The 26,527-nt window shown below is 33.4% G+C and overlaps 1 protein-coding gene across 2 annotated transcripts in view; it reads right to left on the bottom strand.

Annotated features, from left to right (window-relative positions):
• LOC135193308 (neuropeptide FF receptor 1-like) overlaps positions 1–26,527 on the bottom strand; it is a 127,450-nt gene that overhangs the window by 29,791 nt on the left and 71,132 nt on the right. For both annotated transcript variants that reach the window (XM_064215052.1, XM_064215053.1), the window contains exon 2: positions 1,981–2,123. In XM_064215052.1, coding sequence (XP_064071122.1) covers positions 1,981–2,123 — 143 coding nt within the window. The remainder of the gene's footprint in view (positions 1–1,980; positions 2,124–26,527) is intronic.

Raw genomic sequence — 26,527 nt, 5'->3', positions numbered from 1 at the left:
AGGTATTGGCACTTAGACAATTGTAATCGATCCCTTATAACGTCAAGGCACCACCACCCCTGGGAGCTAATAATAATAATGATATGAGCGTGGTGCCCATCGTTGCTATTCAAATTGGAACACAACAATATCTTACAATTAATCCGTCGCCCGCTATAGGCGTTACGAAAGATAATTGACGGTCAAATCGCTTTGCCAACATTACTATAATTGGCATAAATTGGCTGATAAATTATAATTAAATTAATCAATCGCTCTTTGTATCTGTATACAACAGCCTGTAAATTTCCCACTGCTGGGCTAAGGCCTCCTTTCCCTTGGAGGAGAATGTTTGGAGCATATTCTATCATACTCCAATGCGGGTTGGTGGCACCTGTGGCAGAATTTCGTTGAAATTAGACGCATGCAGATTTCCTCACGATATTTTCCCCCACCACCGTGCACGAGATGAATTAAAAACACAAATGGTGCTTGCCTGGGTCTGAACCCGCAATCATCGGTTAAGATGCACGCGTTCTAACCACTGGGCCATCTCAGCGATCCTCGGCTGTATTTGTATATCTACGTAAAATTTGCGTCTGCTTTTTTACCCCTGATTTCGTCTTGTTCAATATGTAAGATGGAATACGTGACGACTTGACGTTGACGAATTTAATAACTTTTTGCTATTATCATACGGATTTCAATCATTGCTTGCGATTTAGTTAACGACATTGTGGTGTATTGTCAGTTTAACAACGAGATGTTTATTACGTCTGTCTGAAAATTATATTTATAATGCAAACTCTACTCAGAATATGGAAATCTTTCCATAAGATAGACATTTGTTCTATTGCAAGCTATAATCTAAGGTCAATTTAACCAAAAAAAATGTACCAACACTTTACTTCTGTTTTGAAATTTTAAAGGATTACATTAAATGTAAAACTCACCATCACAAGTCACCGTCTGGTTCGTAATTGTATCGTGAAGATTTTTTTTTCGTTCTGTAAACTGTTATATAGAACCAACTAAAGGTAAGACTGTTAAATTTTTTTTTATGGCGTTGGTTGGCGGACGAGCATATGGGCCACCTGATGGTAAGTGGTCACCACCGCTCATAGACAAAGGCGCTGTAAGAAATATTAACCATTCCTTACATCACCTATGCGCCACCAACCTTGGGAACTAAGAAGTTATGTCCCTTGTGCCTGTGATTACACTGGCTCACTCACCCTTCTAACCGGAACACAATAATACAGTGTACTGTTATTTGGCGGTAGAATATCTGATGACTGGGTGGTACCTACACAGACGGGCTTGCACAAAGCCCTACCACCAAGTTAAATATCTAATGTATTAATTTATTGTTGTTTTATTGTAATAAATCAATTGTTTATTAGACTGGCAAATGGGCCAACAGAGTTAAAGTGGTCACTACTACGTAGACATTGGCACCGAGGGAAGTATTAACCACGACCTCTGTGGTCGAGTAGTGTGTACACCGGTTTTCATAGGTACGCCACTCCGAGGTCCCGGGTTCGATTCCCGGCCGAGTCGATGTAGAAAAAGTTCATTAGTTTTCTATGTTGTCTTGGGGCTATCACAAACACCTCTGGGTGTTACTTCTGATTTTCCATAACACAAGTGCTTTAGCTACTTACATTGGGATCAGAGTAATGTATGTGGTGTTGTCCAATATTTATTTATTTATAACCATCCCTTACATCACCAATGTGTCACTTGCCTTAGGAGCTAAATGTTGTCCTTTATGCCTATAGTAATATTGGCTCACTTTGCCTTTAAACCGAAACACAACAATAATAAGTATTGTTGTTTGTCGGTATAATATATGACGAGTAAGTGATATATATCCTACCGACTGGAAAGAAGCCTGACCATCAAGTGATTTTTTAAAATTAAAAAACAATAAACAAGCGTAGTTAAGGCATGTACTGACTGTCTAGTATCACTAAGCGTACCACAATAGTAATAGGTTACCTTGTAGAAAGTTGACAGTCTTGCACATGACCTCCCCGAAGTACCATAGCAGTGTTACAGACTTCGCGATCTGCACTGGCATACAGAACAGCGTCACCAGCAGGTCGGCCACAGATAAGTTGACGAGGAATATATTTGTCACACTGTAACAAAGAAAAAAATAACGTTATTTTTCGTTATTATATTATGAACATCGCAAATTAAACCAGTTCGGAGAACTATAAGATTTTATATTTTATATGCATAACAAAAACTGTCAAGTACATTTCAAGTTAAAACAGAAGTGTTTATGATAAAATAAAACAGCTTTTTTAGATTCAATAAACTATTCAATTTATTCTAGGATTATCAAAAAAATATGAAATTTAATATTATGTTGAAGATATAGACAAGATAACTTTACCTTTACCTTAGTTTAAATATGTAAATAAAGAAAACATTTATAATGATTTTATTAAATCCTCCTCTCTCTTTCTTTCCAATTAAACACATGATTTATAAAAACAAATTAAGCACATGAAAATTCAGTGGTGCTTGGTTGGACTTGAAACCGCAATCATCGGTTATAAGGTACGAGTTTTAATCACTAAGCCATTTCGGCCTAGATATATATATATATATATATCCGAGATACAGCCGAGATGGCCCAGTGGTTAGAACGCGTGCATCTTAACCGATGATTTCGGGTTCAAACCCAGGCAGGCACCACTGAATTTTCATGTGCTTAATTTGTGTTTATAATTCATCTCGTGCTCGGCGGTGAAGGAAAACATCGTGAGGAAACCTGCATGTGTCTAATTTCAACGAAATTCTGCCACATCTGTATTCTACCAACCCGCATTGGAGCAGCGTGGTGGAATATACTCCATACCTTCTCCTCAATGGGAGAGGAGGCCTTAGCCCAGCAGTGGGAAATTTACAGGCTGATTATGTATGTTATGTTGATATATAGGTCATAATAAATATTTTTAAATGCGAAAGTAAATCTGTCTGGTACCTCTTCACGCTTATATCATTGAACCGATTTATATGAAATCTGATTTGGAGATAGTTTGTGTCCCGGGGATTGACTTATGCTATTTTTTTTTATCATTCATCCCTCGAGTTGATAAAATGGGATGGTATGTTTTATAAATTTCGCGTGATTCAACTAGTAAAACATAAATTTAACACTGGTTCAGTGCAGATATACTTAGAAAGGAAACGGTCCACACAAAGTAGAAAAAAGTTACTCTTCAACGCCCGGGTGAATTTATCGTATGGTTATTTTGTTTTCGATTAACATCCTAAATGTGTATTATGACTGTATCCAAGTTATAAGTCGAGTGAGCCCGTGTAACAACAGGCACTATAGATATAACATACAACATGAAAAAGTTGGCAATTGTGACTACTTACTGACAAGTACCTTTGTCTGACCACCTACTTTAAATAACAATTAAAACATAACATTATACAAAATTGATGAATTTTGCTTTAGAATGATATATTAATTAGACGCCTCAATTTTGATCTAATTAACGATACATTGATGCCATCTGTACGCACTGATTATTTAACAATTTATCTTATATCAATCACGAATCGATTAGTGGTAAGCGATACCGCCTTATTTTGCAATTGCGTTACAAATGTTATAAGTATCAGTAACTTATTGCTATAATTACGTCCGCACAGATATGTTGTCCGTGCCTTTGGTGTATCTTTATTTTACGTTGCGTCGTTGAACTGTTACTTAACGTATACAGCCTGTAAATTTCCCACTGCTGGGCTAAGGCCTCCTCTCTCTTTGAGGAGAAGGTTAGGAGCATATTCCAACACGCTGCTCCAATGCAGGTTGGTGGATTTACATGAAGCAGAAATCGTGTCGAAATTAGACACATGCAGGTTTCATAACGATATTTTTCTTCACCGCCGAGCACGAGATGAATTATAAACACATATGAGATATAGATGAACGGTATGTATGCACAAAATGCGAAACAAAGCCTCAGTAAATTGAAAATCAATGCTTCTTTACATATTTGTTCTTCAGTAGAACACATGCGAAGCAGGGATGGGTATCTAGTTCAATTATACTTGTAAGGAAGACGGCGAAACGCAAACGATTACCTTGCGAATTGATTGCCATTAGTGTTGCATATCGATAGTCCACTATCGATAGACTATCGATAGTTAAGGTTTTAGCGATAGTATCGTTAGTCTATCAATAGTATTATCACGTGTCAATACTATCAATAGCGCCCCATGAGCAATACTATCGATAGTGTTGCAAAAACCATTACTTTTAAACTATCGATACTATCGATAGTATCAATAGTTTCGCTGCTACCAATAGTGTTGCTTACAGAGAGTACTATCGATATCCTGAATAGTTTTCGAGGTCAACTATCGATACTCAAACTATCGATAGTGCTACAACGCTGATTGCCATTGAGTGACAATTAACAAGGAGAATTGGCTACAGTAATCTTAAGCGAGCATCTAGATCAATATGAAACAATCTGAAAAGAAAAATAATTGCGTAATTTTTTGAACTTAACACTGAAAGCACAAAATTTAATGTTAAATTTTATTTTATATGGTAACTTTATTCGAAAGAAAATAGTTTATGTCTTATTCAACGTTGTAGATCGTTATCTGTATTTATGAGCCCGAGACTTAAATAATGTCCTGACGTTTTGATTTTTAGATTTTTTTTTCTTCAATAGCTGCTAATTTTTTAATTATCTTAATACAGTTTTTAATTAATGTGATATCCTAATTATGTAAATAGACTTAGAACATTTATCTTAATAAAATTAAAATTATTTTATAAATCATTGTATAAAATAATGTTCATATCGTAATTTTCAATTTTAACAAATTTTAGACGGACTCTCGGACTCGCCTTTAATGTATGTAAGTTTTTTTAGTATTCGCCTGTAATCGACTCGATCAATTTTATAATGGACGAAGCGGTCGTATTCCTTTATGTCATTAATCAATTTAAAAAAAAAACAAAGGATATCGATACACAGCTTATTTCAAAATGCTCAGTTCGTATCACTCCCTTATTTAATGCTCAAATTTGATCTATTATAATCCAAGCCAACATCCGGCGACGGAACACTCTTATACATAATTATAATGTATTTATATATAACTTACTATATTATATTATATGTATTTATGGACCTTAAGATATTCGATATAAATTAGTTGTCTGGCGAGACCGCTCAACTACTAATTGGATTTTTTTTAAAGATAAGAAGTCATTGTAAGTAAGTAATTTAATCTATCGAAATGCCTGTATTGTTATTTAAAGTAATGTATCTTATAATTTGGAAAAATATTTTTTTCATATCAATTGTTAATGTAAGTAAAACTTCATTTAGCGCGGTGTACTTTGGTTTAGTTAACTGTAGTATTTTGTAACATTTTTATTTAACTTAACTCCGACTATTTCTTTGTTATATTATCTTATATCTTTGTTTCAAATCTTGTGCAAGATTTCTCAACTACTTCTGCTGAACTGCCGCTCTATTGAATCATCTTTTATTATTAAATAGTTATCGCGCGTAGATTCGCACACTTCTGAAAGTATAAAGAACTTCTTAAATATAAAGAAGCCTTGTTGATACCTAACATCTGAGCCAATAAACTATGTCTTTCCTTGCAGTTTAAGCTTATTTCTTAACAAATTTCATCAACTTCTGTTCAGTAGTTTGGCTGCAAAAGAGTAACAGACATATTTACTTTCATGATTAATATATAATATTGTATATAAGTATAGATAACGCAAATCGCAAAACATCAATATTCTTATTATTATTTAATAAAGAAAATCTATCGTTATTTTAAAAAGAAAATCATTCAATTGATTCAGTCGATTGGTGAGGAGTCATTATTTTAAAAGGACGCAGTGACACTAAAATCTCTACGCGGAATCATTTAACAGTTCATTGATCACGACAATCATTCAAATTCTTAGTAGTCGTAATACTAGAGCCATTGAACATTTCTTTAATACACAATTATTTATTTTGAGACACACTCACAGAGAATATATTTATGTAGCAATATTTATTAATTGTTACATACATATGCAGTCTACACTACTGCAATGAATACTTATATTACATATAAATACACTATATGATAAACTTATACACAAGCCACCCTCGTAGGTTTTGAGAGATGTCTTCTCAGTTCTCATAATGTAATCATTTCCGCAACAAAAGTTTGTGGTGACAAGACTTGTTGTGTAGAGATAAGTTAAAATCGAGATTTGCGCGAATAATGGATATCTTTATTTTGGTGTGTTGTATATTTATAGTGGTTACAAAAATGCGTTATTGCAGAATTTTCTGATGTAATGTAGGTTATCTACAAGTTGTTGATATAGTATCGTTCCAAAATGTTACCCAATCGGTATACTAACGTTAAATTTGTTTAAAAATAAACCAGAAAAGTAAGAGATTTTAATAGAGAGTGGGCATGAATACCCCTCTATAATAATATGTGGTATGTCTATATATTTTTATAAAATAAAAAAATATATTATTCAAGTAGTATTTTATGAGCACTATTGAATCGACAAACAACAGTAACAACAGTAACAGCCTCTAAATTCCACTACTGGGCTAAGGCCTCATCTCACTTTGTGGAGAAGGTTAGGAGCTAATTCATTGAAAATGTCATAAAAATCGCGCTGTTGTGAATTTTGAAACTTAGAATTTTGACGAGAAGTCCGAAGGTGAAATTCAGCAGCCGGGATTAATCTAAACAATTTCTCGGAACGTTCCCCGTGAAAAATTCGGTAGAAGGTGCAGAATAATCCAACATCACTACGCAAAGCCAAAGGATCAAGCAGATCTGAAAGGGCTTGATTGTCGATAATTCGAGCTGCTGTGCGTTGGATAGGGTCAATTGGAAGGAGCTGATACTGGACTAGGTTTAGCCGGCCCCCGTTTTTTACATTTAAAGAAGACTCGATTTCAGACACAAGTTTGTTCCGGTTTTCATCGACGTTTTCCCGAGAAATATCAGCAAGGCCGTTGTATGAGGTGTTTACGGTACTGTCGTCTGCATAGCAGTGAATGTTCTTGATTTGCAACAAGTCATTGATATGCAAAAGAAACAAAGTGGGTGATAGAACGAACCCTTGTGGAACACCAACATTGACGAATTTTAAGTCAAAGCATGCACCGTCGACAACGACCTTGATGCTCCGATTTGCCAAAAAGCTGGTTATCAGTTATCAGTACGAATAGTTTAGGTAACCTTTAAATGTATGAAAAATGTTTTCATTTTCTTCATTTATATATTGTATTATTATAAATATTATGCGTGCAAACAAAGTCAGTATCGAAAGTTACTCCTAAATTATTTACATTCATATCGAACAAATATAGCGGTATTATTAAAAAATAACAGGTTACAAGAATAATATCTGGAAGTCTATACGATGAATTAATTTATAACTACAAATAATGACAAAATCACTTAAACCATAAAAATGACGACCTCCGTGGTCGAGTTGATGACCTCCGTGGTCGAGTAGTGTGTACACCGGTTTTCATGGGTACGTCACTCCGAGATCCCGGGTTCGATTCCCGGCCGAGTCGATGTAGAAAAATTTCATTAGTTTTCTATATTGTCTTGGGTCTGGGTGTATGTGGTACCGTCGTTACTTCTGATTTTCCATAACACAAGTGCTTTAGCTACTTACATTGGGATCAGAGTAATGTATGTGATGTTGTCCAATATTTATTTATTATTATTAAAATAGCCCCATTTTTTATTTTTTCCCAATTAGATAAATTGATGTCGGAAAGTCAATTTGATCTAAAATTAGACCTTCAGCCTCCGAGTGGTAGGCAAAAATATATTTTTTATTGAATGTTAATGAGAGTTGTTGGGAATCGGTAGGCAAAACTATATTTTTATCGAATTAGAGTTAATAAGAATTGTAGGAAATTATTTTATTTTCTCAACTAAAAACGTAAAATATTATTACATAAATATAATAAATTATATACTTCAGGTTAACTTAAAACTAATACCAGTAACTTAACCAATTATTATTAATTCTACGAAATAAGCTTTTACAAAAATTGCTGTTTGCACATTCGTTGATTGCATTACAAACATACTCGTGTTGCAGATAGATCGACATGTTCCGAGGTCGTTAGAAGTTTATATGTACAGTTAATTAGGTTTCTGCTGATGCCATTTATATTCCTACCTATAGGATATTTGAGCTTGAAAGCTTCATGTTTAAATGCATTATCACAGAAACGACTAGATCGATTTCAATAATTAATTTTGCATTAGGTAGACTGCTATGTTGGTCTCTTAATAGCTTATCAAGGCAATGATCCCGAGTTTCAATCCCCGTTCAGACTAATGAAAAATATGTATTGTGTATTTCTTATGTGGGAAAATCTTCCGCAGCTGTCTGAAGTCTAAAAATTTTGAAGTGTGTACACTCCCACGAAACAGAAAGCACGTATAGCTGTTAGTTTTCCACCTAAACTTATTACAGTAGAGTCCAGTTTACCAACCTTACCTATTATAAGAATGGGGGAATATAAATTGCACCTGTAAACAAATACGGCAAAATGTATGGATTAAGTTTGTATGCACGATTATATTCCGATGCGATAACGCGGGGATAGCTTGTAATAATTTATAATTCTATACTAATTTATACTAATATTATAAATATGAAAGTAAATCTATCCGTCGGTCTATCTGTCTGTTGTCACCACTGAGCCAAACTGCAAACGCTAAAACGCGAGCGAAACCACGGACGACAACTTGTTTCATATATAATTGATATGTTCCAGGAAATATAACTAAGTTATTAATTTGATTAAAACTTATATCTTCCCATACCAGCAAGTATTTATTTTTGGAGCAAAACTTCGTTGAGCGAGACGTATGTGTTAAGTGCAAAGTTTATTTGCAAAGTTTGAGTGAAGATCTGTGTATTGAATTACACGTGTTTACTATTAAATATTTGAAGACTTGCTTAATTGGCCCTTCAAATAACACCCTATCTACGAATGTTGATTAAAAAGGCTAGACTATTAATTTAATGGCTATGATCCTAATGTCCTACGACATGAACGGCGTGTAGTAAAATGACTAGACTGTTAACTGAAACCTGAATAAAATATTTATCTGTGACAAATGTGGTGACAGAATAAATAATTAATAATAATGTATGTAGTTACTACCACAATTCAACTGAACCTACATGATAATGAAATAAAAAGCCATGATGGTCCAGTGCTTAGATAACGTTGATCTTAACTGTAATTCCGAGTTCATTCCCGGGCAATAGCCACTGAGTTGTCACATGCTTAGTTTGTGTTTATAGTTCATCTTGTGCTCGGTATTTCTCATTAATATTCGTTGTGTCTAAATAATTTAGTAAATTTAAAATATTTTAACTTAACTATTAGGTATTTTGAAATATTAACACTATTATTCATAAACATTTTTAAGTGAAATAAAATAAGACACAGAGTACTCATATTATATACCATACATTTGTGTTTTAGCCACTGTCTTTCCTATTTCATTTTAATCCCCAGCATTTTTTAAGCTCCGCCCAAGTGGCTTGAACAAATTCTAAAGTCCCACCTTCATCACATTTTATCGTCTAATACTACGAACAACACAATCGGACCGTACTAACTTTGTTGAGACACTTCAATTTTATAAAATTTATACGAAATCGGATTTCACGTTGATAAAATATATCCACCGTAGCTCTCCAATACATTGAAATTACAATTACGATGTGTAACTCTGCTGTAACACGACAAAAATAATAATATCGTGACTGTAAAAAAATGGCCTTCACACGACGCCCAGCAAATTGAATAAGACTTTATTGAACGGATTTATAATTAAATAAAATTGGAATAATATAAATAAAAAATTAGAATTTCCTTTATCAAAATAAATATATTTTTCTTAATATAATAATAATATATCGATAAAGTACAATGAATACAAAGGTGGTAGTCGGCGACGGCGGAGAAGAGGCATGACGCCATAGTCTTTTCTGCTGTCAGCCCACCCTCTAACACGTAGCCCCAAGACGCGCTTGTACCTATTCTTAGATATATCAAATAAAAAAAAAATTTTAGAATTCCAATAAATAATTGTTAATTCGAATAGCTTTATTACACAAACAAGACAGTCTGTCCAGTCCGTTTGATCCAAACGTCAAAGAAATGTTCATGATTTTGACAGTCTATTGATTACCCTAATCGTTAATTAAAAAATAATAATAGGAAATTAATCGAACAAATAAAATTCGTTAAAAAGTTTTGAATAATCTTTCTTCAGCCATTAGACTTAATACTTCGTAGTAATTGATTAAGTTATTTTAAAGGGATTAATATATAATAATATTTTTTGGTTAATTAAAATCGTATTTACACACATTTTTATTAACATATGGTAGGGCTTTGTGTAAGGCTTTCTGGATAGGTACCACCCATTCATCATATTATATTACACCGCCAAACGGGAATGCTTAGTATTGTGGTCCGAGTTGAAGGCTGAGTGAGTCAATGTAACTACAGGCACAAGGATCAAGGATAATAATTCTATGGAAAGTGGTGACCACAATCAGGTGTCCCATTTGCCAGTCTGCCTACGTATTTGAAATAAAAAATGATCATTGTATAATTTTAAGTATAATTTATTTCTTTGAATTTTGAATCATTATATTATCATAAAAAAAGATATATATATTTTTTACCACCGCCCATGGACATCTGCAACACCAGGGAGGTTGCAGGTGCGTTGCCGACCTTTAAGGAATAAGTACGCTCTTTTCTTGAAGGTTCCCAAGTCGTATCACAGAGTGGTTGTGCGAGGCAGAAAATGCCTTAAGAATCGCGCTGTTGTACCCACAACATATTTCGAACATCTAGGTGGTGCAGGTGAAATTTAGGAACATTCCCCGTGGAAAATTCGGTAGAAGATGCAGAGTGATATAACATCTCTACGCAGAGCCAAAGGATCGTGCAGATCAGAAAGGGCTTGCTCGTCGATAATTCGAGCTGCTCTACGTTGGATACGGTCAAATGGAAGGACCTGGTACTGGGGAGCACCCGCCCAGAGGTGAGAGCAGTACTCCATGTGAGGCCGAATTTGCGCCTTGTATAGTTTTAGGCGATGGGCCGACGTGAAATATTGTCTTGCCTTGCTGAGCACACCGAGCTTTTTTTATGCCAATTTGGCTTTGCCTTCCTTGGATACCGCAGGAGCTGCGAGTTTACAATGGACTCGATTACCTTGGAGAACAAAGGGGTGATATCTATAGGCCTATAAGTGGACGGGTCTCAGCGGTTACCCTTTTTAGGAATCGGATGCACCAAAGCAGTCTTCCAGGAGATCGGGACAACGCCTAATGCGTAGGATTGCCGGAAAAGACGCATTAAAACCGGTGCCAACTCGGGAGCACATGTCCGTAGCACCATTGGAGGGATGCCATCGGGTCCACTCGACTTATGAATGTCCAAGGAAAGAAGAGCTTTACGAACTGCACTTTGCCGGAAATTAACCTGCGGCATGTGCCGCTAAGAAAATTCAGCTTTCCCCTAATTTTTCCGAAGTGCAATGTCTCTATTCACTGGACTAGTGGTATCTTGTATTCTTTTGTATTAATAAATTTTTGATGTGCCTGTATGTTTTTATTTCCAGACACCAAAATAATATAAGCTTTTAGGATTTATGCACTTAGATTAAATGTTATGTTTTTCTATACATAATTTAAATTCAATAATAATCTCGAGGTAACTAATCTCAGCATAGAATTCACTTAAGGGAGTAAGTGTATTTTTGCGCTTATCATAAGCTTAAGATGTTTCTTTAAAGACTTTTTTTCTCTTAATAACTTAGAATTTTCTTTATATTAGATATAAAATTTAAATATACAGTTGAGGTGCTGTACATACTGGCGTCACCGATAAAAGAAACAATCTCTATAAGGGAAAAAGTAATATGTTTTATGTGCGTATACAAAATTCTGGTACATATCTACCTACAAACACCCACTGAAGCATCCTGGTTGAATAGGGTCCAAACTTTCTTCTTAACAAGGGATGGAGTTTAATTTGTCACTTGAAACATTAAAGCTGTACTTTACTTTTTTACTTAAAAAACAACAGTTTTAATGAAATTTGTTAAAAAATATGCAGTGGATTTTTCTGCTATTAATGTAGCTGATAATTTTTAATTATATATGTAAAGTACATTAAAAAAAGAGAATCGGTTTGATAAATCAACTTTTTGACGGACGGCCAAACGGACCACCTTTAGTAAGTAGTCCCCATCGGCCCTACATATTGCCACTGTAAGAATATCTTCGTAACTGAGTAAATCTACCTTGTACTTGTAGCAGTACCTGATTAGTAAGTAACCAACATACCAAACAGGCTTGCACAAAGCCCTGACACCGAGTAAAACGTTAAAAATTTCAATCAAAATATATTTTATCCAAGTAGGTACATACAATAACTACTGAATTTATTTAAATTTGAAGTTACCACTGGCTCCGAATGGTTCAACGAAATAAAAGAAAAGGTTTAAAAAATATGGCTCGCAAGAATAAGCCGAAGGTAGGATAACCTTCAGCTTATTTTTGCGTTATTTAATATACCACTATAAAATAAAAAGGGAGCTAAGGAAAAATTGCTTGTAATAATATATTCAGAGTTTACTTTGCATATTTATTTGTACATTATTTTTTTTGTAGAAGTAGAGGAAATGTTATGTAAGATGAACGTTAACATTAAGTTAAATTAAATAGAATACACTTTATCGTACACCAAAAGAGTAAAGAAAACATACAGTTATAAATATAAAATAAATTGAAAGGTACAAAAGGCAGTCTTATCGCTAAGAGAGGCGATCTCTTCCAGATAACCTTTGGATAAAGACATGAGATTAATAAAGCAATAAGGAAACAGTTACAGGGTACAGATTAAACCATTTTAAAGATGTTTACGGAATGTAAGTTATTGTGTCTATCCATGCTTTGGGATCGTCTTGGGAAACATTCGATTAGAACATTAACTTCTGTTCGGTCATGACAATTTTAATTACAATTAAATATTTTAAAATTAGAATATATAATTTTTAATAAATCCGTCTTGCTCCCGTAAACTTGTCTATGTAAATATATATGTTTTTATGATTCTTTTTTATATTATATTACTTTATATTATTTATATCTGGCCAACATACTTCTCAAAATACTTATAACATAAATAAACGCCTCATAATATATGAGTTTACAGCTTTAATTTACAGCTTTAATTTACAGCTTTAATTTAAGCATACATTAGGTTACTCGAAGGGAAAAAATAAATATAACAAAATGAGTCTTATGGCAAGAACGTCTATTGAAAATACCCTTGAAACAATAGCCTTCACAAATAATTGTCAAGAACAAATTAATTCTAAGAATGAATTAACAGTTCGGCAACAAATTAACAACAATATCGATTTAGTTACAAGTCTTTAATGAACAGAAAACAAACTTTTCATTTTTAATTAGTATACTTGGATCATTACAATTTATCCAACTCTGTCTTAAGTTCTTAGTTTTAGTGCTCAACCGGCTCTTGAAGCGACTAAGACGAACTAATTAGTGTTTTCTTAGTTTATTAATTTACAGTCTTGTTGGTCTAATTATAGTTTGAGCGGTTGAGATCCTAAGTTTCCTGGCGTTTGACCAAAACAGATATAGTTCATAAATTCGGTTTTTTCCTTTTAACATATCTTGTCTATCAATACTACAGATAGAATCAATACCAAGAGAATAAATCAAAGTATTATTCAAAGGACGATAAAACAAATCTATTAAGATATAATATTGTTAGATTCTAAAACTAATAGATTGGGTATTATAAATATGTAAGTAACTAAAATTTATCATGTTTACCTTATAAAAGCACGTGTCGGTATTTATGTGTATATATTTGGTGGTAAGATTTTGTTCAAGCCTGTTTGGGTAGGTACCCCTTACTTATCAAATATTCTACCACCACAACAGCAATTTATATAGTATTGTTGTTCAAGTTTTAAGGGTGAGTGAGCTAGTGTAATCACAGGCACAAGGGACGTTACGCCTTAGCTCCCAAGGTTGGTGTCCTATTGCCGATCTAAGGAATGGTAAATATTCCTTATAACTCCAATGTATGAACAGCGGTGATCTCTAACCATCAGGTAGCCCATTTTCTACCTCCTAGCGATATTATAAATATATATATATATGTAAGCTTTGTGTTGACATTCGAGTGTTGCCAGTTGAGTCAAAGGAGGGCGTCTCAGTAAAAAACGTATCATATTTTTTAATGACATATTTGATTGACAATTGTAATTTAAATATTTATTTAAGACTTAGTTGTAAACGTATATTTTTATTATTAATTAGTGTTCCAATTCCAAAGACAGACAAGAAAGGACAATTCCAGCTCTCTTTTAAATAAGGAAATAAAGCACGAACATTGCTATTGTCGATCTCTGTTTTAGGTTTGTATTAGTCAGCCATTAATATTAGTATTGTAAAACTTATTTGTTATTAACAAAATAAAACTCTGTGTTAGATGAATCAAATTGTATATTACTTTGAAAAACCCATGACCTTATATATATCTAAGTAAATTTATTATGCCGCATTTTCAATAAAAAATATAATACTAATAAATGTACGTATACCTCCATATAGTAGATATATAATATTTACTTGCCATGCTGCTGAAACAGGCGTGAAGCGAGTAAACTTCACTTATATATGAAAAGCAATCAACACACTAACAGACAATTTTAAAGCTTTTACTTTCTGGGTCAGTTTGTTTTTGGGTCAGTGTCGAAATTAATCATTTGTCTGTGTTTGTGGATTATACGTAAAGTTCTCAACTAAATATTTAATTTGATATGGGTTTTGATATATTATTTTTCACGCAATTCTGATCCTTTGATAAAATGTAAATTTTATGAATTTGTTTTGCACTATATATATTTATTAGAATGCTCTCAGCAAGCGTTGAAGATTGCTTTGATTGCTTTTAATTTTATATAAACCTATATGTGATTACATTTATATTTTTACATTAACAGCCTGTATATTTCTCACTGCTGGGCTAAGGCCTCCTCTCGTTTTGAGGAGAAGGTTCGGAGCATATTCCACCACGCTTACCCAATGCGGTTTGATGGAATACACATGTGGCAGAATTTCGTTCAAATTAGACACATGCAGGTTTCCTCACGATGTTATCTTTCACCGCCGAGCACGAGATGAATTATAAACACAAATTAAGCACATGAAAATTCAGTGGTGCTTGCCTGGGTTTGAACCCGAAATCATCGGTTAAGATGTACGCGTTCTAACCAATAAGCCATCTCGGCTACAATGTATTATAATATATATGTGATTATCATATAGTTATATTCTTACATTCTTATACAATCATTGCCCACTCACAGGAATCATATTCTTCTTCTACAATTTAGGAAAATCTGAAGAGTAATTTATGTGCGATGCGCTATAAATCCTTACGAATAATAAGTAATAATAATTTTTATATCTTATCTGCGACTGCGAAAGCTATTTTATTTATTCATTTTAGATATAATATTACATCAAAAGACGTAGGACATATACACTCCACTCACTAGAGTGGAGACATATGACTGATATGACGTTTTGACATAACGGGTGGATACATCGCTTGGCTCAAATATAGTAATAAAATATTTACCCGTTTGAGTTTGAGACAGGTTTACAAGGACATGCATTTTTAATTTATGTCGAGGAGACATTATTCGATCAAGTCCCTCCGCACTGAACCATAACATAACTCATCTAGTTATTTCAATGAACATCTAAATTACCATTATAATAAATTCCTTCAACCTATATGCTCGGGTTAATTATCGGGAAAAGTTTGTACGCCTTACTTGTCATCTGGCTGTTCAGGGCTGTCACGTTACATACTAACTTTATCAAAAAGAAGAACAAAAATTTTACTTGGTGGTAGGGCTTTGTGCAAGCCCGTCTGGGTAGGTACCACCCACTCATCAGATATTCTACCGCCAAATAACAGTACACTGTATTGTTGTGTTCCGGCTAGAAGGGTGAGTGAGCCAGTGTAATCACAGGCACAAGGGACATAACATCTTAGTTCCCGAGGTTGGTGGCGCATAGGTGATGTAAGGAAAGGTTAATATTTCTTACAGCGCCTTTGTCTATGGGCGGTGGTGACCACTTACCATCAGGTGGCCCATATGCTCGTCCGCCAACCAATACCATAAAAAAAAAAAAAAATTGGAATAACAGATACATTTACATAAAATACTCGAGGAAAACAGACATCAACTCCGTTTCCTAAGTTGGTGGTGCATTGACGATGCCTTGAAAATACTTACGTCGCTAATATCTATGGGCGACCACTTACCATCACAACCACTATTACAGTATGTCTAAAAAAAATAACTATAATAAAAATACTTTGATAAGAATGATTAATGTAGACGTGGCAGAAATGCATAAGACTTGGCTTAAGTGTAATTGAGTACTGAATAACTTTAATTAAAATAAATTAATCTACTCTGATCTTGAGTGATTAATTGAAGCAGTTTTTACACTTACTATGAGTAACAAAATAATTTAAAAATTTCTAAACATTTTTTAAATAGTATTTCTGAGTTTTTTTTTATGAATGTCTGTCATCCTAACGAATTAATTCTGTCACTTTTCATTGTGAATGATCTGGACGAGCATATGGGATCAATTTAGACAGGTAACAAGTTTACAAGATAATATTACCACGGTATTTTCTAATTACAGTGTTCTACGGGTGCTTAACAAAAACGAATAAATAGTGTCATTATAGTATCTTGACCTCTAAATGATTTTGATTATTTATTATATTGATATCGAAGATATCGAAGTATTTTAAGGAGTGATATTACTAAGCATAATCCTACGTCCTCAACTTTGTTCGTGTGATACATTTTCATGGTGATTACATTTTTTACACGTTACGAATATCCCCAACATAATCTTTGTATTAATTATTCATAGAACTGGGGAGTGTTATATTTTGTAATCAATTTTAACCTAAAAATAGCAAAAGGAACAACATGGAGAGTGTTGCTCTTAGTGAATAAACACTGAAAATAGTATTAATGATGAAATTTTTTAGAAATATTTTGTTTATTTTGTGTTATATAAAATAGTTATAAAATAGTATATAGTTATAGTAATAATATAGTTATAGTATATAAAATAGTAAGATTAGTTATAGTAAAAAAAGCCATTTTTAACACTTAACAAAATATACCGTTTTAATTTGTCAAGTCACCAGCACCAAGCCATTTCCAAATACGATACAAAAAGTATTTTAAATAATGTTAGGATTATTATTGCACTTATTTATGTAAATGGTAATTTCTTCTATATGAACAATAAATATATTTGCTTAACTTGAGTACGAATTGTACGTCGGTTATAAAACAAAAAAAAAACTAAAAAAATAAAAGGTAACTATTACGGTGCTAGTAAATAAATTTTATATCAAATATATAATTTCAAAGTCTAGGTATTATAGCGAGGCAGTCTCATTAATAGATAAATATTTCACTCTTAACAAGGTTCGAAGTATATTATGCGCAAGTCACAGAATAAAAAAAAATATTTTAAAATAAAAAATTATACAACATCTTACACGCAGATACAATAAACCAGTTAAACACACACAAACACACACACACACACACGCATGCGCCCGCACTCATTTATCATCTTCTTTAAACGTACATACTCGTGCTATAGCCTCATTTTAGTTAATTCGAGTTTATTTTGGGTTACAAGTGATATAATACTTAATGTATTTTTTTTATGATTGCCACCTGATGTTAAGTAGTCACCACCGCCCATAGACAACGACGCTGTAAGAAATATTAACCATTCCTTACATCACCAATGCCCCACCGACCTTGGGAACTAAGATGTTACGTCCCTTGTGCCTGTAGTTACACTAGCTCACCACCCTTCAAACCAGAACACAGCAATACTGAGTACTGCTGTTTGGCGGTAGAATATCTGAAGAGTGGGTGGTACCTACCTAGACAGGCTTGCATAATGAGTGTATGAAAGCCCATGCTCTCAAACCTTTACAGAATCGAACCTGTTCTTCAGTTAAAATCCATATGTTCTGTTTATTGGGCTGAGTCTGCATTATAAGGGTTTGTATTTATTTTTTTTGTATCGAAGTCACGTTTATCTTCGTTAACCCTACCTTTGCGTAATCAATTTGTTTACGCGCCCTGTTTGCCTGACGACATTTGGTAAATATACACAAACGAATATATATTCATAGATGTAAATTGCTCGTCCAATGTAAATGATTCTCTCAATCGTAGAATTCCCATACAATTCAAGCTGATAGTCAAATAAAATATCATGGCTAAAGAGCCATAGATACTAAAATAGTATCTATACTTTATCTATTCAGATTTGAGTAATAATATTTATTGCGATCGATTTAAAATAAAATGCAGTATGCATATACTTTACTTGGTGGTAGGGCTTTGTGCTATCCCGTCTGAGTGAGCTAGTGTAACTACAGTTACAAGGGACATTACATCTTAGTTCCCAGTTAGTAGCACATTGGCCATGTAAGGAATGGTTAATATTTCTTACATCGTCGTTGTTTATGGGCGGTGGTGACCCATTACCATCACGTGTCCCATTTGCTCGACCACCTACCTACATCATAAAAAATATATTCTGAAAATAAATCTATTATCTGTTTACTATTGTTTGTCTGTTTTTGGCGATGTCGGAAATTACTTTTTGTTAATCTCTCTCATAGCCTTTCTACGACGTTCCGTCACTTAATAATAGGAAAAATAATAAGCTATTTAATTTATATATCTAACACAGTGGAAAATAGGATCCATTGTATCATATAATAGATCTCTTACGGGAACTATTTGTTCGCAATAAAATAATTGTACAATAATATATTATATAGCATAAATGTGACGACCTCCGTGGTCGAGTAGTGTGTACACCGGTTTTCATGGGTACGCCACTCCGAGGTCCCGGGTTCGATTCCCGGCCGAGTCGATGTAGAAAAAGTTCATTAGTTTTCTTTGTTGTCTTGGGTCTGGGTGTATGTGGTACCGTCGTTACTTCTGATTTTCCATAACACAAGTGCTTTAGCTACTTACATTGGGATCAGAGTAATGTATGTGATTTTGTCCAATATTTATTATTTAATGTTTAATAAAGAGTTTATTCGAAATACAAAATTGACACGGTTAGCACACCTGTGCATCGAAGAATTTCAGAACCATGAAAGAGTTGATAACGATTACTTGGCATGCTCAAGCTTTAAAGATACTTGTTGTATACCCAAAAAATAAAAATAGGCATTCAAAAATTTATAATTACTCTTGATAACGAATATAACGGTAACAATGTCGCTCTGCAAGACAATATCTTGTCAAGTGCCTTGATTCACTCGATACCGCTTTTTGATCTTCTACTCAGACTCAATCTTCAACTTATTTAAGTCTTCGTGTTCCTTATATTTTTTTAATTAAGAGGCTACTCTAAAATACATTAAAATAAAATGAAGTTTTTACTTTGTAAAAAGAACAAATTAATCTGGCGATAAATTGAACAATGTTAATAAAATATAACAATAAAAGTGATCAAAACTTACATTTTGTTATACTTCTTTTGTGTTTAAACAAAAGAGAAAAGACAAGGATAAGTTTTATTCGTTCGATGCGTGCCATCTCGTTAATTCATAGTGACTCGCGATCAAGTCCGACCCGAATAGTCATCCCAATGTTAATTATACTACTTTTAATTTTACCTAATGAACCCTTGGAATATATATTATTAAGTACCTTCCCTTAAATTTCTTATAATTCGTTTGGAAACGTTTTTTAAAATAATTGTTCATAATATCTCACTTAATTAATTCATGATCATTTTAATCTTATTAATTATAAATTTAATGTCATTAATTGTTATGGTTAATATACGAGTATGTTGCAAACGAGCTCCTGGAAATGGAAAGTGACTACAACCGCCCATGGACGTCAACACCTTGAGCCTGCAAGTGCGTTGTCAGCCTTCAAAAAATGTGCAGAGACTTTTCTTGAAGGTTCCCAAGTCGTGTCGGTCTGGAAAAACCGCCGGCAAAAGCTGGTCCCACAGAGTGTGGCAGAAAACGCCTTAAAATTCTCGCTGTTGTGGATTTTCAGACATTTATTTTACTCCACAATCGATATATATGTATATAAATCATTTGTGAATCAATAAATAAATATTGGACAACATCACATACATTACTCTGATCCCAATGTGAGTAGCTAAATCACTTGTGTTATTGAATATACCACAGAATATACATACAAGAACGATACAAGACCGACGGTACCACAAATTCAAGACAAGACAAGATTCAAGACAACATTGAAAACTAATAAATTCTTAATCATATCAATCAACTAATATATCAAAAATAATCAATATTAATCAATCACGTGAAAACTACTGAATGTGTGTGTTGATCCGTACACCTTATTCAGATGTAACGTCGAAGCAGGCAGGTAACAACTATATAAATAATAAATTTATTGATTATCATTAATTAGATTATATTTTTATTAAATTTAAAATGATACACATTTTATTAAATTTACTTCCAATGCTTTCCTAAATATAAAAAAATGAACAATGATATAACTTTTTGATTGTAATAGACCATATCAAAACTCCAAGCTTTCTCCATGAAAGTAAAGAAGGACTTTGCTCTTCAGTGGGATTTACAGCCTGCTAGTACTAATACATAATACATTGTAAATTAACACTTAAGCCTTTAATACACATTCAACTACATGCTGTAATAATTTTCCGAAATCGATTAAATTCTCTTAGAAATTCCGTTTGTTATTGTAAAGGGCTACATTTCAATTATCTCATTCGAAAACTCAAATGTCGAAATAGAATATGTGATGACTATCCATCCCGCCATTACCTTCATGAATAGTTGAAGTTTTGTTAACCAACTTCAACTATTCATGAAGGTAATAAAGATTGATTTCCATTTTGGAATTATTTTTGTGGTCGAAGTTCATATTCGAAGAACATTTCGCTGAACATTAATTTTCATAGAACACATACTCGTATTTGAGAATTCATGTCGGATATGCTAATTTGATTCAGAGTTTTACAAATAGACAAACCGTGGTGATATACATTTTAAACATATTTTCCTTATACTTAAGTTGTTGTTGGAGAGGAGATTGCGCATCGAATGCAAAAATTTCATTGAACTTCACGTCAGAGGAAAATATTGTAACGAAATTTGCATTCGTCTTATGATTTTAGTTTTTACACGCAGTCGGGCAATATGATGAACATAACATTCCTCTACCTAACTACAAAGCAAATTACTCCATAATTTTCAGTCATTTTCATATTATATCTTTGAGCTATAAAATTTTACTCATACTTTTAAGACACAAAAAAATAATAACACCCAAAAAATAATACCAAATGTCACCGAATATAAATAACGGTTACGATCTGTCGCCAAGGAAATGATTAATTCATCCCTCGTGTGAACATTTGTCTCCACAATGTTACATTAAAAAAATAACCGATTCCATAGTTTACCAGACTATATAAGAAATAATTATTTCCATATAAAACAAAATATATGTGTGAAGTATACAATTTAGTATTAATAATGATAAAATTCTAGCAAATATTTTTTTTCGTTAAATCCAATTCAATTCAATTTGTCTTCAAATGTTTTGTAAAGTTATTTGTCGGCGAAAATTCTGGGGCTTCCTATTAGCAGTTCAAGCGACAAGATTAAGAATTAACCTTGAAACTCTCTTTTTTCAAAGTCAAAATACTTCAAGAAGCTTCAATCTTGCTTATTGACTGTAGAATAAATACCAACTGTAAATACCAACTGGTTATGAAAGAAATACATTAGACCTGAGAGGAACAGGCAAAAAAACTTAACAGATTTTTTTCCAAACTTTGTTAAATGAATAACAATTATAAATTTAAATTGATTAAAAAGACCTGGAGGCAGTCGTTGTTCCCAATGCGTGTTATTATCTAAAAGTTTTATACATGTAATAATTATCCATATTAATTTTCAAATATTTTTTTAGCCTCCATAGTGCAATGATTTAGAGGCCGCCTAGCGGTGAATTCCACCAACCAGCATTGGAGCAGCGTGGTGGAATATGCTCCAAACCTTCTCCTCAAAGGGAGAGGAGGCCTTAGCCCAGCAGAGGGAAATTTACAGGCTGCTAATGTAGCGATAAAATAGTTTCACGTTCGATCCTGACCCGTTCGGCTGTTCTCGTCCCGATTCCTAGCACAAGTTTCAAGCTTAATTGGAGGGATAATTCCTTATTGTCGGAAATTGCTATTTCTTCTTTAAATGTATATTATATATATATTTGGAGCAAAATATTTAAAATATTTGCTGTGATCCTTTAATACGGGATTATCTCTCAAAAGAGTTTCTAATCCTATGTGATCGAGACAAATCAATGTCGAAGTAAATAAATGAATGCTTTGTAATAGTTACATCAATCATGATCTATATCCAACCCCAAAATATACGAGTCACATACTGCCGTAAAAATTGTAAATTAGGATCTGATTCCTTTGGCTGTTATCGTCTTTACATCAAACAAAAGTTCTATGCATAACTGAAGGGAAAAATTATTTAAAAAAAATACTGCAACTATAAATAATATACATATATTTAAATAAAGATAAGAAATGAATAAGTATTCGCAGGCTTGATTCAGTATTTTCCGTCATGTAACTTATATCATAAGATTTATTTTCCTATATCTTCAGTTAACCGTAATTTCACATAAAAGAGCTTATGAGTATTATAGCGAAATGTCAACATTATGTTTAAATAATTGTACGAATACTTAAGGCATTTCCACAATAATTAAAAGGAGAATATTTCATTGCACAATAGTAAGAAACGAATTATGTATCTATCATTAAAACCAGCACCAATAGTATGAATAAACCAATTCTAAATCAAAGCTTAAACAACCAATCAATGAAGGAAGACAGCAAAGCCGGTCGTTGTTTATTTCAAATTTCAAAGTAATTATTCAACAGTCTTGCTCAATGAAATTAACTTTTAGATTCGTTTAGGTCCTCAAGGTAATTTATGTTAGATCATGATAGGTAAATATCAGTGATTCGTTTTAAAAACATGATAATCATAAATGTTTAAAGCCGATTTGATTCGAATAAACTCAATATTCCAAAGCCAAAAAGCAGGAGTTCAAATTGTAATTATATTTTAATTTTTTATATAAAAATAATTTAAAGGAAGGGAAATTTTGGTAGATGTGTATGTTCAGTAATGGATCGCTACCAGCTAAGTGTTGATGATGACTATATATTTTAGAGTATGGTGATACGTTTTATCATATCCGAATTAGTCGAAAACAAGATCTTACAATTAGGTCAATGACACCTGCACTTTTATCCAGAGCCCCAATTCTACTAACAAATAGACAATTTATCGCAATCGAACCAACACCGTGCAGCCGTTTTCCTATTCTTCTTAAACAACAATCCAGTTGCCAGATCGAAATATAATCGGAATCGCAGTTAATATGTATCGTAAGTTGGTAGAATTAGCCCTCGTCTATATGGTCGAAAATTAATCATTCAAATCGATATTTATCTTCGCCGTAAGATGTAAATTTTAAACATAAATTAAGCATATCAAAACTCAACCATGCTCGTCTTGATACTACTGCAGAAGTCTAAGTGCAGCCTGTGAGAAGTTTCGGATTTATGAACCCGAAACAGGCTCCGAGATACCTAGACCATATAGAGGTATGTGTAGACACGCCTACAATTATTCCTCCGAGACCTTCTCAAATTCAAAATTTCTGATGATAATTCCTTACATTCCGTAGCTATATTAGATTGAAATAATGAATGGCTATTGAATTACCTGATTATTATATTTTATGTTAAAATATCGCTATTCTAGCTAAATGTGTTTTATTCAGTGATATTTATTAGGATCTCAAAGAATGCTACTAATCCAGTATTGGCGCTTGTCTTAACTAAAGGAACAGATCATATAATATTGTCATTATTAATTACAGACTATTTTCCAAGAGGTGTAGAATTTTTATTTGTAATATATTTACTATAAAGTTTTTTTTTATTATTTCAATTTGGTAGACAGTTGAGAAAGAGGCCATCTAATGGTAAATGGTTATAAATGACCATATCATACATCATCACCACGTGTGTCACCACCAGCGTTACCAACCTTGGGAAATTTATATCCATTGCGCCTTTTTTTATGTTATAGGTGGCAAACGAGCAGTAGGCTCACCTGATGGAAAGTGACTACCACCGCCCATGGACATCTGCAACACCGGGGGGCTTGCAGGTGCGTTGCCGGCCTTTCGGGAAGGAGTAAGCTCTTTTCTTGAAGGTTCCCAAGTCGTATCGGTTCGGAAAAACCGCCGGCGAAAGCTGGTTCCACAGAGTGGTTGTGCGAGGCAGAAAATGTCTTAAAAATAACTAAATGACTCACTCATTCTTCAAACTGAATCATAGCAATACTATATTTTGCTGTTTGGCTTAAAATATATAATGAGTGGTACCTACACTAGTGGTATTTGTCGTTTATGTGATTACATATTAAGCTTTCTAAAAATTTCCACGTTATTAATATCTGTTCTATTAAATTTTAAAAAACCTGCGTAATCATCATATCTCGTGTTTCCATGACAGCCTTGAACGGACTTAAAATTTGCAAAAGAATTTTAAATTGAATAGTTAACATTCTGTGTTAAAATTCACTAAAAGGTAGCTTAAAATATCTGTGATGATTTCGCAGAGAGCACTTTAAGTTGCCTTTTGAAATAGTTTTTGTTATCAGAACTATATTCGTGTGTTTATAATGCCCGTATTACATGTGTCAACGGATTAATTAATTAATGTATTTTAATATTTAATAACCTTATCTATTGATATATCTTCGTGAAAAGCCTCCTTTCCTCCTTTTGAAGAAAAGGTTTGGAGCTTTTCCCACCACGCTACTCCAATGCTCGTTGGTAGATACGTGAAAGATTTTCATACGGCATATGCAGGTTTCCTCGTGATCTCCCAAGCACGAGAAGCATCATAAACACTGATAAAATACTTGTCCCGGTCTGAACTCAAGATCTTCTGGCCCTGAGCCAAAATCAAACTTGGAGACTAAAAGAAGTATTTGCACGGAGTGTGTTGAATCAGCCATCCTTAGTAATTTCCGTGGTACGAAATATAAGTAAGATTCAATACCAACACTTCACGATCTGCAATCGAATAGGTTAACCACTAAACCAACGAGACACTTTAGGTATCTGTCGTTTATAGCCTAGCCATAGGATGTTGTACAACTTCAATAATTCACAATAAAAGAACTATGTTTCAATTACCTTGCCAAGATTTTAATTGACTAACATCATATTTGTCAGAGATTGAGCCGAGATGTCCCAGTCGTTAGAACGCGTGCATCTTAACCGATGGTTTCGGGTTCAAACCCAGGCAAGCCCCACTGAATTTTCACGTGCTTAATTCGTGTTTATAATACATCTCGTGCTCGGCGGTGAAGGAAAATATCGTGAGGAAACCTGCATTGGAGCAGCGTGGTGGAATATGCTCCAAAAACCTTCTCTTCAAAGGGAGACGAGGCCTTAGCCCAGCAGTGGGAAATTTACAGGTTGTTAATGTAAATGTATGTATGTATATTTATTTAAATTAATAACGCTCAAAGATTATTTTTAAACAAACAGCTGACGACAGTTTATGAGAATCCATCTTATTTAACGTTCTTATAAACTTGACACTTTTCTTTTGATTTATTACAATAAGAGTAAAGAGGTATTTTAATAAGTTGAGAAAATATAAAACACATTACATTCTTGTTAAGCCAACTTGAACGTAATTCGGTTTGTGTTCATGCAGTTGAACTTAACACGAATATTATGTTAGCATTTGAACGTATCGTGGTTTTGTCTTATAATGTAAATCAAATCAACTCAAATATCTAGCTTAGCGTCGCTTCGAGTTGATCAAAACGTTTGTTATTCTGATACATTCGCGCGCGGGGTTTAAACCATAACGCAACAACACTAAGTACTGCTGTTTTGTATAACATCTAATTAGTAGGTGGTACCTACCCAGATAGTCTTACATAAAGCCAAAAGTCCTAGTATAATTGTGATTTATTTAATTAATACTTTAATAGGACGCAACTGTTTAATTGTTCATTTGTATTACTAATCTGATATTATTTCCTTTTCATATTATTTCATTCTGAACAACGAATAAATAGAACCATGACATCTATTGACACAAACAAATCAAATCAAAACACTTGGTGGAAGATTTACGTGCGAGCCCGCCTGGTCCACAATTCACTAATCAGAT

Source organism: Vanessa tameamea, chromosome 6 (genome assembly GCF_037043105.1).
Source record: "Vanessa tameamea isolate UH-Manoa-2023 chromosome 6, ilVanTame1 primary haplotype, whole genome shotgun sequence".
NCBI classification, from domain to species: Eukaryota; Metazoa; Arthropoda; class Insecta; order Lepidoptera; family Nymphalidae; genus Vanessa; species Vanessa tameamea.
The sequence above is the reverse complement of the archived record's forward strand: the minus strand, read 5'-3'. Positions and strand labels throughout refer to the sequence as shown.